The sequence below is a fragment of the Triticum aestivum genome, chromosome 2D (genome assembly GCF_018294505.1).
Source record: "Triticum aestivum cultivar Chinese Spring chromosome 2D, IWGSC CS RefSeq v2.1, whole genome shotgun sequence".
Classification (NCBI taxonomy): Eukaryota; Viridiplantae; Streptophyta; class Magnoliopsida; order Poales; family Poaceae; genus Triticum; species Triticum aestivum.
Window position 1 is genome coordinate 622,533,784 of NC_057799.1, and position 15,757 is coordinate 622,549,540.

Consider the following 15,757-nt stretch of genomic DNA (forward strand, 5'->3'; position numbering starts at 1 on the left):
CGATAGTCAACCCGTGATGAATAATAATGATCTAATTTAGTTTTTGTAGTACATATATTTAATTGTACAAGTTTAATCTTTGAATTATGAACGTAGGAAATGTCGTCATCGGACGACGAAAGTCTCCCGGGGGAGTGCGGCTGGTGCCACGACGATCGAGGTTTGTGCGACAGGCCTCACCTGGACGATGATCGGCGCTTCAGCATTAAGCTCGAGGAGACCTTCGATGTTGAAACGGTACGCAACGGCGACAAGTGTTTTTTTCGTAATTAAGCATGACTTCAACTATTTCAACGTGTAATTTTCATCTTTTACAATTCGAGTATAGCTTATCCCATGCCATGCAAGACGCTATGTCTTGGAGAGGATGGATTTTGAAGACCATGAAAATTTTGAAACGAAGAAAATTCACCTAAGGACCCATCATGATGTGGATTTTGAAGTAAATCTGTATAATGCTGAGAGCGTAACCCATTTTGGTTGCAAAAATTGGGAAGCATTTTGCAAGATGTATGGTTTTGATGAGGGTATGCTTGTCACCATGGATCTTGGTGATCCTGACATCGACCAAGACAATATGGACATTTGGGTCCTTGTTGATACGCCTCCAGTTCTACCGCTATGTGAGTTTCTCAAACATAGTTAATTATTAACTAATTTATATTGTTTATTTCAAAATAGTTGACAGCTTATTTCCATTGACAGCTTATTTTGATTGTTCAAACAATGTGCGGAACATGGTAGACAAAACCCACTACACCGATGGCTCCGAGTTAACTTATCAGGAGAAAAATCATCTGGTCGGATTTTGTACTGATCTTGAGAATTACAATATCTACAATCAAACTCCTCAACATTATGGTCAATACGTGCCACTAGTGCACGTGTTGAACTACGGTAACTACCATGGAGATACCCTGGTAAGATTTTTTACTATTACGACATCCGTGCATCTTTTGCATACTTCTAAAACTAGTACATCATTGCTAACTATGAAGTTATTACTATGTTTTTCAACAGAGAATCCCAGAGGATTGTGTGCCTCATTTGATGTATCAGAATGGCAGCCTTCGTGTTTTGAACATATATCCAGGTCATCCTACGAATCTCAACTGTCCATACCGGATTTCTAAAAGAAGTGGAGACATGCTAATCAGAGAATGGAAAAAATGTATGGACAGTCGTAAGGAGGTTCTTGGAAGCAAAAGGAAGCGCCGCGCAAGAATTGGAGACAGGATGATCTCCATTCTCCATAATGGAGAGTCAGGGTCTATATTGTTTTATGCTATTTTACCTTAAATAGGGTATTTAGGTCCTGCATAATACTGATGATCATGTGCTAAGAACAATTAAGTAGGGTTGGTTCGATGACTATCAGGATGATGATCGTATGACTTGTTATTAATAACGAGTAGAAGTTGTATGATGATGATTAGTAGGACTTGTTATTATGATGATGCATGATGCGAGCATGAAGAGTTATTATATATCTGTGGGTGAAATGAACATGGATTGGATTGAAGTGAAGGCAACATGCATGTGGTGCATGTCGAAAGTAGTACAATCCAAACTTGATCAAGTTAGGATTAGTATTACTTTCGACATGCACCACATGTTGCCTCACTTCAATCTAAGTCATGTTTAGGCATAGCAGTAACAGTAGCACAGAGATAAGAGAGGACACATCTCTCTATTAGCTACCTATAACAACCTAAATTAACCCCCAAAACCCCTAAACCACCTCCTTTCAAAAAAACCAGCCCCTGAAATGCTGACGCGTGGAAGCTTATTGGTCCCGGTTGGTGCTACCAACCGGGACCAAAGACCCTCTTGCCTAGGCTCGCCGGAGCGGCCACGTGGAGGCCCATCTGTCCCGGTTGGTATAAGATCCGGGACTAAAGGCCTAGGGCATTAGTAACGACCCTTTAGTCTCGGTTCCCCAACTGGGACAGATGGGCCTTATGAACCGGGACAAATGGCCCTTTTTCTACTAGTGACGTATTCCTAGGTCGTTAATTTGACCAACCTAATACAAGTCATATATTACAAAAAAATATACCAACATAAACTTCAGATGTTCTATTTCAAGCGGTATAATTTTTGTGTTATATAGTTTATATTAGGGTGATAAAATTGACAACCTAGGTATACGTGCAGGACATGTAAACTGAAACAGAGGGAGTATACTTTATTGATATCAAACACATAAGATTGTTTAGAATAGTGGCTTCTCGATAAAACCACAATATTTCTCTAATATCCTATTTAGAAAAACCAAGTTGTCCTAAATGACTTATATACACAAATCTAGTAGACGCGACGCTTTATTTCCCTTCTAGTAAGGCGACCAGGTCAAAGCCTTCTTTACCTCAATCTCTGTCGGCGAGCCCGGGGATTCGTCTCTCCTCTATTCGTCGCTCCGGTGGCGGAGGGGACAATCCTAGTGCCAGTTCATCGGCTGGCTCGATGGGTAAATAAACCTGGAGTGTAGCGTTCGGGCGTGAGTAGTACGATGCTGAATATTTGAGTTCATTTTTCTCACACCGGCCTAGGTTTGTTCGACGCAGGAAAATGCCCTGTACGGCGCAATGTGTCAACGTGTATTGTATCTGTGTATGTATGTGTATTTATACTCCTAATTTATAGGATCATGGAGCACGCCCAGGCCTGCGTGCCACTTTCATTGGGCTCTTTGTAACCTCTCCGTGTGCGTATATCTTGTACTCGGAGTGGGTGAATGAATGCATAGAGACAATTGATCATCCTACTTGGTATCAGACTCCAGGCGACCCTCCCATGGCCGAGCACTCGACCTCCTCCGCCACCTCTCCGGCCACCAGCTCGGCCACCTTGCCGGGGGCTCTCTCCAGCTCGTCCACCGACGCCGGCACCACCGCCGGCACTTCTCCTCCCTTCATCTTCGACACCACCCCCTCTTCCCATACTGGCTCATCCCCATCGCTCGGCTCTCAGTTCGCCCCCTCTTCCCTCCCTCCACAGCGTCGTGCTCTCCTTCGCCGCCGCTCCCTCCCCCACCCCATTTTCCGCGACAGCATCCAGAACCACATCAAGTTTCTTCTCAACCCCGACGATCACAAATATCACAAGTGGAAGTCCTTCTTCCTCCTTGTTTTTATCCTCTATGGCGTCGCCCAGTTCATCGAACAGCCCCTCCCCCCCAACGCCACCGCCTTCCAGCGCGAGCTCGACGCCCACCTTGTGCTTTGGATCTACTCCACCCTCGCCGACAACCTCGTCGATCACGTCGTCGGGGCTACCACCACCTACGATCTCTCGCACCGCATTCGCGACTACTTCCTGGCGAACCGCACGGCACGGTACATGATGTTGAACCGGCAATACCACAACCTCAAGCAAGGAGATCTCTCTGTCGCCGAGTATGCCCGCCGCATGAAGCTTCTCACCGCCGGGCTGGCTGACATCGAGCACGCCGTCATTGAGGTGGATCTCACCACTCAGTTTCTTCACGGCATCGACAAACGCCTCGACACCATCCGCGTCGTGCTCGGGGACACGGTTCCTCTGCCGCTGTTCGAGACGGTGTTCTCTCGCCTGAAGCTCGCCGAGGAGAATCTCGCCCAGCGCGTGGCTGATGAGCCGGCCATGATTCTCGCCGTCACCGGGGGCGGCGGCCCCTCCAGCAGCTCTTCTGGATCCGGCGGCTCCGGTCCTCGCCCCATCGACCGCGCCGATCGCTCCAATGCTTGGGGCCCCGCCTCTCCGGCCGGCCAAGGCTCTGGCAACCGCGCTGATGGTGGCGACCGCGGTGGACGCGGCCGTGGGCGCGGGCGCGGTGATCACGGCGGTCGTGGCAACCCCCCGCCCATGTCCTACAGTCCCTACATGGGGTTCTCCGCGCCCTACGGGATGGCACTCCCGAACCCGCGTCCTGGCTGGGTCCCTCCCAACGCCGCCGGCGTGCTCGGCCCGCGGCCCGGGTCCCATGCGCAGGCGTATCCGATGCAGTTCTCCGGCTACCACGCGCCGACGCCGCCTCCACCACCCTCCTGGGATCACCTCGCCATGCTTCAGGCCGCCTACAGCGCCAACGGCATCTCCAACAGCGGCTCCACTCCGCACGAGTGGTACCTCGACAGCGGCGCCTCCTCCCACGTCACCGGCAACCCTAGTAACCTCGACCTTTCGAATCCTTCTTTAAAGCCTCGTTTCACTAGTATTGTTGTTGGCAATGGCACACATCTTCCCATTGTAGCAACTGGCTCGGCCACCCTCCCCCCTCACAACTTCCATCTACGAGACGTTCTCTTTTGTCCCCATGTAGTCACTAGTCTCATTTTCGTTCGCCAGTTCACCAAAGATAACTTATGCTCTATTGAATTTTTCCCTCTTAGCTTTGTTGTGAAGGATCTTCGAACCAGGAGGGTAATCATGATCTCCGCTAGCTCCGGCGACCTCTATCCTTTCTTCGGTAATAACAAGCCTTGGAGCACCGCCCTCTCCGCCACCACCTCCAATGCTGACGTGTGGGATCGCCGGCTTGGCCACCCCAGCCCTCAAGTTACTTCTACCTTAGTAGCCCATGATTTTTCTTCCCTCTTGTAATAAGATTGCGCATACACCATGTAATGCTTGCCAACTTGGACGGCAGCCGCGCCTCCCTTTCCCTACTTCACATAGTCGCACCTTTGCTCCATTTGATTTAATCCATTGTGATTTATGGACCAGCCCCGTTGTAAGCTTTTCCGGTTATCAATATTACTTGATTGTGCTTGATGACTACACTCACTTCTCATGGTCATTTCCTCTTCGCAACAAGTCGGACACATCCCTTACTCTCCAACGTTTTTTCTCTTACGTTCGTACTCAATACAATGTGATCATCAAAGCCTTACAGTGCGACAATGGTGGTGAGTTTATCAACTCCACACTCCGTGCGTTCTTTTCTGCCAACGGCATTGCCTACCGCTTCTCGTGCCCTCACACCTCACCACAGAATGGCAAGGCCGAACGTCTTCTTCACACTACAAATGACATCATCCGCACTCTCCTCGTCCAAGCCAACCTCACCCCTCCCTTCTGGGCTGAAGCCTTGCACACGGCCACATATCTCCTCAACCGTCGCCCTTCACGTGCCATTCACGATCACACACCGTACTACATGCTTCATGGCATTCACCCCACGTACGATCATTTGCGAGTGTTTGGGTGTCTTTGTTACCCCAACCTCTATGCCACATCTCCCCATAAGCTAGCCCCACGCTCCACTCGCTGCATTTTCCTCGGTTATCCCCTTGAACACAAGGGTTATCGCTGCTACGATCTCACACAACGACGCGTGATCGTACCCCGTCACGTCACTTTTGACGAGAACATTTTCCCATATGCACCGCCCACACCACCGCCCCAATCCGCCCGCTCCACAGACAATCCCAACCCGCCTGCCCTCCAATCGCTGCAAGATTCGCTCCCCTCCTCACCTACCTCGTACCGGGACCCACGCAATCCTCCGAATGGGACGCCCCCATGCAGGCCACTCTCGTCTCGCCAGCTCCTCCCCAGCCCACCAACCACCTCCACGTGTAGCCCTCCCTCTGGATCGCACCGGTCCCCCGCACCTGCCTCCCCACCACCCCCGCGCCCACGCGCTTCCTCGGGCCTCACGCCTGCCTTGCCCGCCGCATCCGATTCCTTGGATCGCCGCGCCCGATTCACCTGCCCGCGGATCCTCCTTGGATCCCGCGCCTGCCAGTCCTACCACCGACCCCACGCCATCCACCTCTGATTCCGCGCCAACCACTCCCGTGCAACCACATCTGCCCCCACGTGCCCAGCCCATTAAACCTCCCCACAACTCGCATAAAATGCAAACTCGTTCCAAATCCGTCTTTTGCCAACCCAAGCGCCTCTTCCTAGCCAACATCGGCTCCTCCACCATCTCCCCTATCCCTCCGACGTACCGTTCTGCCCTCAAAGACCCACATTGGCAACGTGCAATGCTAGATGAATATGATGTTTTAATCAAGAATTCTAATTGGTCTTTGGTTCCCAGACCTGCAGGTGTTAATGTGGTGACCGGCAAGTGGATATATCGCCACAAGTTCCACCCTGATGGCACCTTGGCTCGGTACAAGGCACAGTGGGCTGTGCGAGGTTTCACTCAGCGGGAGGGCGTCGACTACGACGAGACATTCAGCCCGGTTTTCAAACCAGCCACCATTCGCACTGTGCTCAGCATTGCCACGTCCAGCTCATGGCCCATTCACCAACTTGACGTGAAGAATGCATTCCTCCACGACGATCTCAAGGAGACGGTGTATTGCGCTCAGCCGTCCGGCTTCGTGGATCCCTCCCGGCCGGACCATGTGTGCCTTCTTCGCAAATCCCTCTATGGCTTGAAGCAAGCCCGACGCACATGGTTTCGCCGTTTCCGTTCCTTCCTCTTGTCACTCGGTTTCACCGCATCCAAAAGCGACTCTTTGCTCTTCATCTTGCACCGTGGAGCCTCCATTACCTACCTCCTCGTGTATGTGGATGATATCATCCTCACCGCTAGCACACCGCAGACTCTCCACCACATCATCTCCTCTCTCAAACACGAGTTTTCTATGTCTGATCTCGGGGAGCTCCATCACTTTCTCGGCATCAACGTCACACCAAACACCCACGGCATGTTCTTGTGCCAGCAACAATATGCCCTCGAGGTTCTTGTGCGCGCCAAGATGCTAAACTGCAAGCCTGTCTCCACTCCCATCGACACACAATCCAAACTCTCTGCCCACGATGGTCGTCTTCTTGACAATCCCACTCTATACCGCAGCCTAGCCGGTGCACTTCAATACCTCACACTCACCCGGCCCGACCTCTCCTACGCGGTTCAACAAGTGTGTCTCTTCATGCACGCGGCTCGTGATTCTCACATGCAACTCATCAAATGCATCCTTCGATATCTCCGGCACTACCCACTATGGCTTGCAACTTACAAGTCATCCTCCCTCGACCTTGTGGCTTATACCGACGCCGATTGGGCCGGCTGTCCGGACACGCGCAAGTCCACCTCCGGGTTCTGTGTCTTTCTAGGACAAAACCTGTTGTCCTGGTCCTCTAAGAGGCAAGCCACCGTATCCCGGTCTAGTGCCGAGGCTGAATACCGTGGCGTCGCCAACTGTGTTGCCGAGTCGTGTTGGTTGCGTCAGCTCTTGCATGAGCTCCGTCACCCGCCAACCCATGCTACCATCGTCTATTGTGACAATGTATCGGCCTCCTACATTGCCTCCAATCCCGTCCAGCACCAGCGGACAAAGCACATCGAGATCGATCTTCATTTTGTCCGTGACCGCGTGGCTCTCGGTGACATTCGTGCACTACACGTCCCTTCCAGTTCGCAATTCGCGGATTTGTTCGCCAAGGGGCTTCCCTCACAGGTCTTCCACGAGTTCAGATCCAGCCTCAACATCCTTCCACATGGAGTTCCGGCTGAGGGGGGGTGTTAACGTGTATTGTACCTGTGTATGTATGCGTACTTGTACTTCTAGTTTATAGGATCATGGAGCACGCCTAGGCGTGCGTGCCACTTCCATCGGGCTCTTTGTAACCGCTTCGGTGTGTATATATCTTGTACTCGGTGTGGGTGAATGAATGCATAGAGACAATTGATCATCCTACTCAATGCCAAGGTGGTCAGGTTTATTTTAAATTTTTGGTTTTCGATTAAGGCCTTTTTACTTCTAGAGACATCTAAAGGCATCTTATATCCGAATTCTTTTCATTGATTAACTACGCCCAGCCAAAATCAGTCTCAAACCGGTCCTCCAAGGTTGTTTCTTGTCCGGTTTTAAAATAGACGGTTTCATATTTCAGTGTTGTATATTAGATTTTGATGGCAGTTCAAGGTTGTAATATGATCCTCCCTCTTTCTAGGTGGACTTAAGAAGAAAAAGATCACTTTAGTTCATTCTCGCCACACGCAAGGTCAGTATTCCCTAGCTCGATTTGATCGAGTTGGCATGAACCGACGCGCCTCCGGATCATTGCAACCCTTTTCCGAAATGGATCATCGCAACAACAAAAAATGATGGTGACATGACAATATTTGAAATGGATCATCACAACAACAAAAGATGATGGTGACATCACAATATTTATTGAACAGTGATGTCCGTGGATGGTGCGTCGGTCCAGTAATAACTCAGCACTTTATTTTCTTTTCAATACTTACTTATAAATGCCTGCTAACAACAGCGTGCGAGAAAGCTAGGCCGAGAGAGTTCGTTTGAAAATTATAACCCAAATCAGGACAGTAGCAAGATTAGATAAATACTGGCATACTGCACACCCAAATCAGTAGAAGTATGCTTGGTGTGCTTAATCCATGCATTATAACTTTAGCACAAGATCAAAAGTTGGGCAGATTATTTCGGAAAGCTCATCCATCCATACCAATACGTGCACACAAGGACAGCAACAGCACTAGCGAACGAGTTTATTAGTCACGCAGGCACAGTAAAAAGTACCAAAATGGACAGGCACTGTTCTATGCGTTGGACATTACCCCGCCTCTATGCGATGTACAGAAGGTCCCGACAGTGGAATAGTGCCCACTTTTATTACTGCATATACAAAGATCCAACAGCGGGAAACTCAAGAGCGAGCGAAGTACTGTCTGTCTACTCGGACAAATCATGCAAGCACTTTCTCATACTCTTCTCCGGCATATTTCCAGTTCACCACCTTCCAGATGTTGGTCAGGTAGTCCGGCCTCACGTTCTTGTACTACAAGCACAAAATAACAATATACGCTTAGCACTGAGAAAGACCTTTCAATTTCCATCTACCTCATCAATAAAATAAAAATAAAATAGTTGAATTCAGAATACCAGCATAATATAATAACACTTTAGTGGCTGCTCCGCCATGCATTAAACATTTTTGGCACACGTGTTCAACACAAATGGTTGATATGCTGAGTTGATAATTATGCTTTGATTCTTTCCCGTTTCGGGCTACATGCATCGGAATCTACCGCAACAGGGACCACAATCTTGCATTATACCATTGCAAAATTAACCTTCGTATACAACCATGCTTTTCCCTACAATTTTTGACATATATCACTCCTATTATACCCGTATTTTCTTTTAAAGGGCTCTAGTAGTCTTGCTTTCACGAAGGGCCTTGTAGAAATGCGGGTATACCATAGGGAATACTGTGATTCCTACAGTACTGGGAATTAGCATGTCCAAAATGGTTGGATAGTTTTCAGGCATTAGCTTCATCACACAGATACTACCAATACAGAAAAATGGAAAAGAATAAGAAATAAGACCAATTGGGCCAAGTGAAATCTTATCGAATGTGATTGTATGATGCATATTCTAAAAAAAGAAGGATGGCAACATCAGCAAAATAACAGCTCATTAAAGCAAATAGAATAGCCTTCAGTGCCAACATGAGATTACCTGCAGGTAGTACGCATGCTCCCAGACATCAATTCCCAACAAAGGATGCAGGTTTGACCCTTTGGTCACAAGAGGGTCCTGCAAGGTCCAATAAGTAAGTTGTATGCACATGAAAACTACCTCAAAGTTGAAGCATGTAAACGAAAAAAACTCCTGCCAACCCCAGGCACCACACATGAGGGTTATTTGCAGTGCCATAACTTCATACATAGTTTCCACATGGCAATAAAAACTTCTTAAGTTGATCAAAGTAGGATGCAAAACAAACTATAAATGCCTTCGTGGAGATTGTGAGGGTTGCAATTTCACATAGCTCAGCTAAAAATATATTGGTCTCTTCAAGACGCTAGGTGCCGAATTCAAGGAAAAAACAAAACGACAGGTATGCAAATGTTTAGAAGTCAATGTATAAGATTTGCTTTAATGTCAACTATTAATCAAACTGAAGCTTGATATCCTTTTTATCTCATAAAGAACTCTATGGCCTTGCAGCAGGTGCTACTGAATTCCAGAACACAACCCCTGTTTGTCATATCGTTTTTTTTTCTACCCTGTTTGCCACATCAACAGCCCCAGAAATTAGTTCCCATGGCATGTGTACTGCTTTTACTGAATATCCTACTACGTATGAGATTTCACTAGTGACCATTTCTCCATCATTAAAAACCAACAGAAGTGAGGATGACATATGAGGCCTGGGGTTACATCACAGTGACAACTCGGTGATCTTTTCAACGGTACAGAGCACTGAGAAATATCGCCCTTTCAGAAATATGGTTATCTTTAACTGCATACTTAGTTGCTTATGAATGGATTAATTACTGATTCTTCCAACAAGCATTGCCATGATAACGTGAAATGGTAGAAATGAATTGAACTGTAAATTAGTGCGAAGACTGTATAAACTGTCCTTTAGGAACAGTATGATCCAAGTAAGGATGAGAACTTTCACCTGATTAGGAGTAGTTTCAACTGAAAGCCTTTTGGCCTCTTTATCCAAAGCTAGCCACTGCATAACAAACATGTGAATATTAACAAAGCACCTTGACCAGATAAAATACAGTGTAATGCGGAGGAGACAGTGCATAATGTACATACCACCCATCCAGATCCTTGTAAAGCAGCACCCTCTGCATTCATCTTCTTTATAAGTTTCTCAATAGAACCAAAATCCTCATCAATGGCCCAGCCAAGTTTGCCATGAGGTGCCTCACCACCACCCTCCTGTAAAGCACCAAACATTTTAACTGTTTGAAATGGTGGAAGTCTTAACAGAAAACAAAAAGAGAGAGAAAGAGGGTGGGGCTGTGGTTGAGCAAAAGGGTATCGGTTAGATAGTTACGCTGATGGGCTTGAGGTTCTTCCAGAAGATTGAATGGTTAACATGACCTGCAACATGGTAAATCGCGTACATTAATAAATGATATGCTTAGACGAATATTATATTAACAATATCAAGCCAATAAATTTATTCCAGGTCACCATTTTTTGTAATCAAGAGGTTCAGCATCACGTCCTTACGAATTCTCTAGTTGCACAGCATTTCTTGGTATTGTTAACAAATTTAATAGTTAGGACATCATAAAACGAAGTGAGAAGCCATGATGAATGCGTACGAGTATTGACGGAATTATTAGCATAAGCATAAAATTATACCTCAGATTTGTCACATGGTAGTATCCTAAATTCCTACTTAATGTGCAGATATGAGCAGGGAATAGAATCCAATAACACTCAAACTGTGTGTCTCAGTAGCTAAGGATGCACGCATAAAAACTATAGTTTGGCATGGCTCCATCAGAAGTAAAGAAGGTGTAGTCAAAGGTATTAATCGAGCCACGAAGCGTCACAAGCACCTAATCCCCAAATGTAGAAGTTCGACCAGTTTCAAATACCTAGATTTTTTCACAAAATTGAAAGGAAACCTACAGGGCAATACTCGAGGTTGAATAGGTTGAGACATGGTCGATTTTGCGAAAGAAGTAATTAAGCAATGGGCATGTCAAGCAATTCTTTCAAACTAAAAAACCAAGTGGAGCAAAACACAAAAAAACTCAGCAGCTCATAGATTCATACTTTTATAACATTGCCACTTATACTGTTTGTCAGCATCAAGCACCAGTATCAGTAATTCAAAAAAATATGAAGCCCAGCATGTCCTAAAATTCAGCACAGTTGACAATATCAGTGCTAGGAATATCTCAATTAACCAACCAATATACACATGAACATCCACTACGATGACCCCTTCAACAGCTACAACTTGCAACCAAGTCACAATTATGATTATGGATGAAACACAAAAGAATGTATTCCCAGACATCCCTAACTAAATTATGCATATAGCTAATGATACTAACATAGTAACATAGCATCATGATTAATAAAGAACTTGCAGTTAAGCATCCATATGGGAATGAATCCATAAAAGTAGTTCTATCAAAGAAAAAACCATAAAAACACAATCAGGTTAACACCAATAAACCAAATAAACATGCAGAAGCTTCTATTGTGACGTGTTTGTGCTGTTTACGTCCAGATTATTAGAGGCAGTAGAGAAGCTGATTACAGGATGATCTCAAAGGAAAGTGTCTTTCAAGTTCACGGAATGCCCTACCTAGTCACGGTTTCAAAATACGTCCTCCGTCCGGAATTAGTTGACGCTCAAACGGATGTATCTAGACATATTTTAGTGCTAGGTACATCCATTTGAGAGTCAACTAATTCCGGGCAGAGGGAGTAATAATGAAAGCTCGAATGAAAAAACCATTTTCTGTCCAAATTTGCCATCTTTCCCATATTAATTGTTGCTCAAACGGATGTATCTAGCAAGCGACAATTAATATGGGACGGAGGGAGTAGATTCCATTCTTGGTTAACTGCCCAAAAAGGTCCATGGAACCATGTGCCGAGGATTATGCTACTAATGAATTGTAGTATTCTGCTTGGTTATCTTTAATCACTGTGTTTTATCGCCCAACAGAACTACAGACCACCACAAGGTTCAGAGATGCTGCTGGGCGCCGCTGAATCGCCTAAATAGGATGAGTTGAGCGAGGTTTCATAAAGACAGAAACTAATCGACAACAAATGACGGTCGGTCACGGGTCTCACGGTTGCGCGACGATGCTGCCTTATCTCTTCGATTATTATGTTTTGTTTGTTATTCACTCTGTAGATGCTCGTCCGGTACTCGATAACGCACTAATCCCCGCATCAATTCCTCCGGCCCGGCACCAGCAATCGAACCAAAGGAGCATCCGAACGAACGAATCTAAGGGAGCATATCCAGAGGAGAGAGGGGCCTTACCGCCGCCGTTGAACTTGATGGCGCTCTGGAGGTGGACGACGGCGGACGCGTCCCCCTTGCTGACGGCGGCGTCGAGCTGCTCGAGCGCCTTGTTGTAGTTGGCGACGTAGGTGGCGTGGTGCTTCTGGTGGTGCAGGCGCATGATCTCGCCGGAGACGGCCGGCTCCAGCGCGCCGTAGTCGTAGGGGAGGTCGGGGAGCGTGAACGTCGCCACGCCCCTGGCGGCGGCCGGCGGCCGCGCGCCGCCGAGCGCCAGGCCTAGGGTTTTCTTCGCGGCCAACGTGCGGAGCGCCATGGATAGTGTGTTTGGTGTGTGTGGGGAGGGTTTGGGGAATGGGAAGGGCGGATCTAGATGCCGCGGCGATGTGCGGTGCGGTTGGTAGATGATGCTTCCAGACCTGGCAGTTTGGGCCGGAGGCCGGCCCGGCACGGCCCAGCTATAAAAGGATCTGAAATGGGATGGAACCGACACTTGTCTCAAAAAAAGAAAAACTTGTCTAAAAAAATGACACTGGACACCACAGCTGTCGGATATTTGTTTTTGGAGGACTAGAGTAAGGGTCTTGGGGGAGCGGTTTTTCTTGGAAGTTTTTTATCGGTTTTTCATGTCTTTTTTGTTTGTTTGTTTCTGTGGTGGTTTTGAACAGTTTTTTTTGGTGTTTTTGCATGTTTGTGGTGGTTGCTGCTTTTCTTTCATCGGATTTTTCTGTTTCTTCATCAGTCCTCTTTGTGTTTTTTTGTTTTTTCAACATGTTTTTAACTTTTTAATACATCATTGTGTATTTTTTGTATACATGTCAAACTTTTTTTGATACATGTTGAACATTTCTTAAATACATGATGTATTTTTTTTACACATACATGTTTGTAAGCATTTTTTGAATGTGTGTTAATCAGTGTTCAAAACAAATGCGTGTTAATCGTTTTTCAAATATAGGCTGATTGTTTTCCAATGGTAAAAACTTATTAACTAGGTGAACATTTTTTTACATTGTATTAATATATTTTTCAATCACGAACATATTCTATGAAACACTGATTTTTTTAATATGACGTGCATTTCTTTTGAATTACCCAAATAAGTTTTCTACATTGGTGCAACAAACATATTTTTGAAACGGGTGATCATTTTTTAATGCCACTAATATATTTTTAAAGTTGGCGAACATTCTTTTAACTGTACATAAACAAATTTTTTTAAACTGTCATGAACATGTTTCTGAAATGCGTGAACATTTTTTTGAAAATTTCAAAAAGTTGCACAAACAATTTTTAGCGGTGCATAGAAATTTTAAATACAAGTATCCATATTTCAGGATATTTCAATATGTAAGTGATAAATATATAAAGGAACAAACTAAAAAAATGAAAAGGATGCGAATAAAGCAGCTACTCCTTCCGTTCCAAAATAGATGACTTAATTTTGTACTAAAGTTAGTACAAAGTTGAGTCATCTATTTTGGAACGGAGGGAATACGTTTGTTGGCCCAGCGCTGGAGGCGACGCTGCGGTCGGGAGCAAGATCAAGGCCCTCCCGAAGGCCCATGAAAAGATATGTGGGTATGTAGCTTTCGGGCTTGGTGACAAAGAGAAATGTGATGGGCCTTTGTGAGACACGAGCGCGGGCAAAAAATAAGAAAGAAACGGCACGAATCTCTCTCTGCCTCGAAAAAAAGAGACCCGACGCCTTCCCGTCCTCGTCCAGCTCGCCGCCACTGCTATCGGGGCCGCCGGCGCTGTCCCGCCCGTCATGCCACCGTCTCCAGCGTGCGTCTCCTCCTGCGCCTCATCTTCCCCCGCCCTCCCTCCCCTACCAGCAGGCCGGCCCTAGCATGCGACAGGCACCTCATCTCGCCACCGCAGTCACCCTCCCCAAATTCCCCCTCCCCCTACCACCTCCAGACGCGCCGCGCTCAACGTCGCCGGCGTTCATTCCCACCAGAGATCTGAGGTCGAAAACCAAGTCAGCCGCCAACCCGGCGCGTCGCCGCGAGCTACCCCGACGGAGACGGAGCTCCACCTGATGGTAACCCATTTCCTAGCATACGCATTCTCGTTTGCCTGCCGCTGTACTTGTGAGAGAACCCTTTACCTGTTGTCATATCATACAACGGCAATGATGCTACGTAGATAGCTGAAATCCTGAATATTTATGTCACTCCCGTGTTAATTTCTCTGCTTGCCGTGCAGGTCAAAGCTCCCGGATAGGCATGGCTGGCACATACATATGCCTTCATGACAGACTGTGACGGTCTCCGGGCGGTGGCTGCAAATGTCAATCAGGCTCAGCCATGACTACAGCCTGTGAGGTTCATTTCTTGGTCTTCAGTTCCCCACGGAGACCAGCAGCAATGCTGAATAATCATCTCTTACACCTCTTGGTTTCGTGTCACTTACCTTTCCTATCATTCATGTCCGGCGAACTGGACATAGGACGCGTGCGTGCTTATGTGACAAGCCACATCAGGAATACCAAAACTCTGGGGCCTGTTTTGGCTTGCTACCTCGTGTATTTGAACCCTCCAAGCAAACAGCCCCAAGCATATCTCCTTACTTTGCTCTTCACAAGCATATGCAGAAGAAGGCCTAATATGTATTGGTTCTGTCCCTGGTCTGCAAAAAATCCACACAGAGACCAGTAGGAATGCTGAATAATCAAACCCGTGCGACGCGTGGTCCTGTGTCATCCGTCGACCTGAAAATTCGATGCAATGTATACATGTTTTCTCTATGGATCTAGAATTTGCGACTTACACACACACACACCCCTTGGAAAATTGGAGTGGAAAATTCCTGTATAGCACCAATCTGCTAGTCATTATCATTTGTCTCTGACTTACTGCAACAGCTATCTGCAACTAGTGGATCTAGAGTTATCTTGGACTGTAAACCTGACCAACTAGAAGGCACAGAAAAGTCCGGCCAATGTTTCCACTTTCTAGTTTTACCTCTTGCGGCAAACAATCCAAACCATCTTCATACATACTACCCCCTTCCTTTGGTAGTCGCA

At 46.7% G+C, this 15,757-nt stretch overlaps 1 protein-coding gene across 1 annotated transcript; it reads right to left on the reverse strand.

Annotated features, from left to right (window-relative positions):
* Positions 1–8,435: 8,435 nt before the first annotated feature.
* LOC543471 (superoxide dismutase [Mn], mitochondrial) lies at positions 8,436–13,107 on the reverse strand. The gene is made up of 6 exons (XM_044478966.1): positions 12,748–13,107; positions 10,780–10,826; positions 10,536–10,661; positions 10,390–10,446; positions 9,438–9,515; positions 8,436–8,751 (listed from the first exon to the last, which is right to left on the reverse strand). The coding sequence occupies exons 1-6, from the start codon at positions 13,040–13,042 to the stop codon at positions 8,659–8,661; spliced, it is 696 nt and encodes a 231-aa protein (XP_044334901.1). The 5' UTR covers positions 13,043–13,107; the 3' UTR covers positions 8,436–8,658.
* Positions 13,108–15,757: the final 2,650 nt, after the last annotated feature.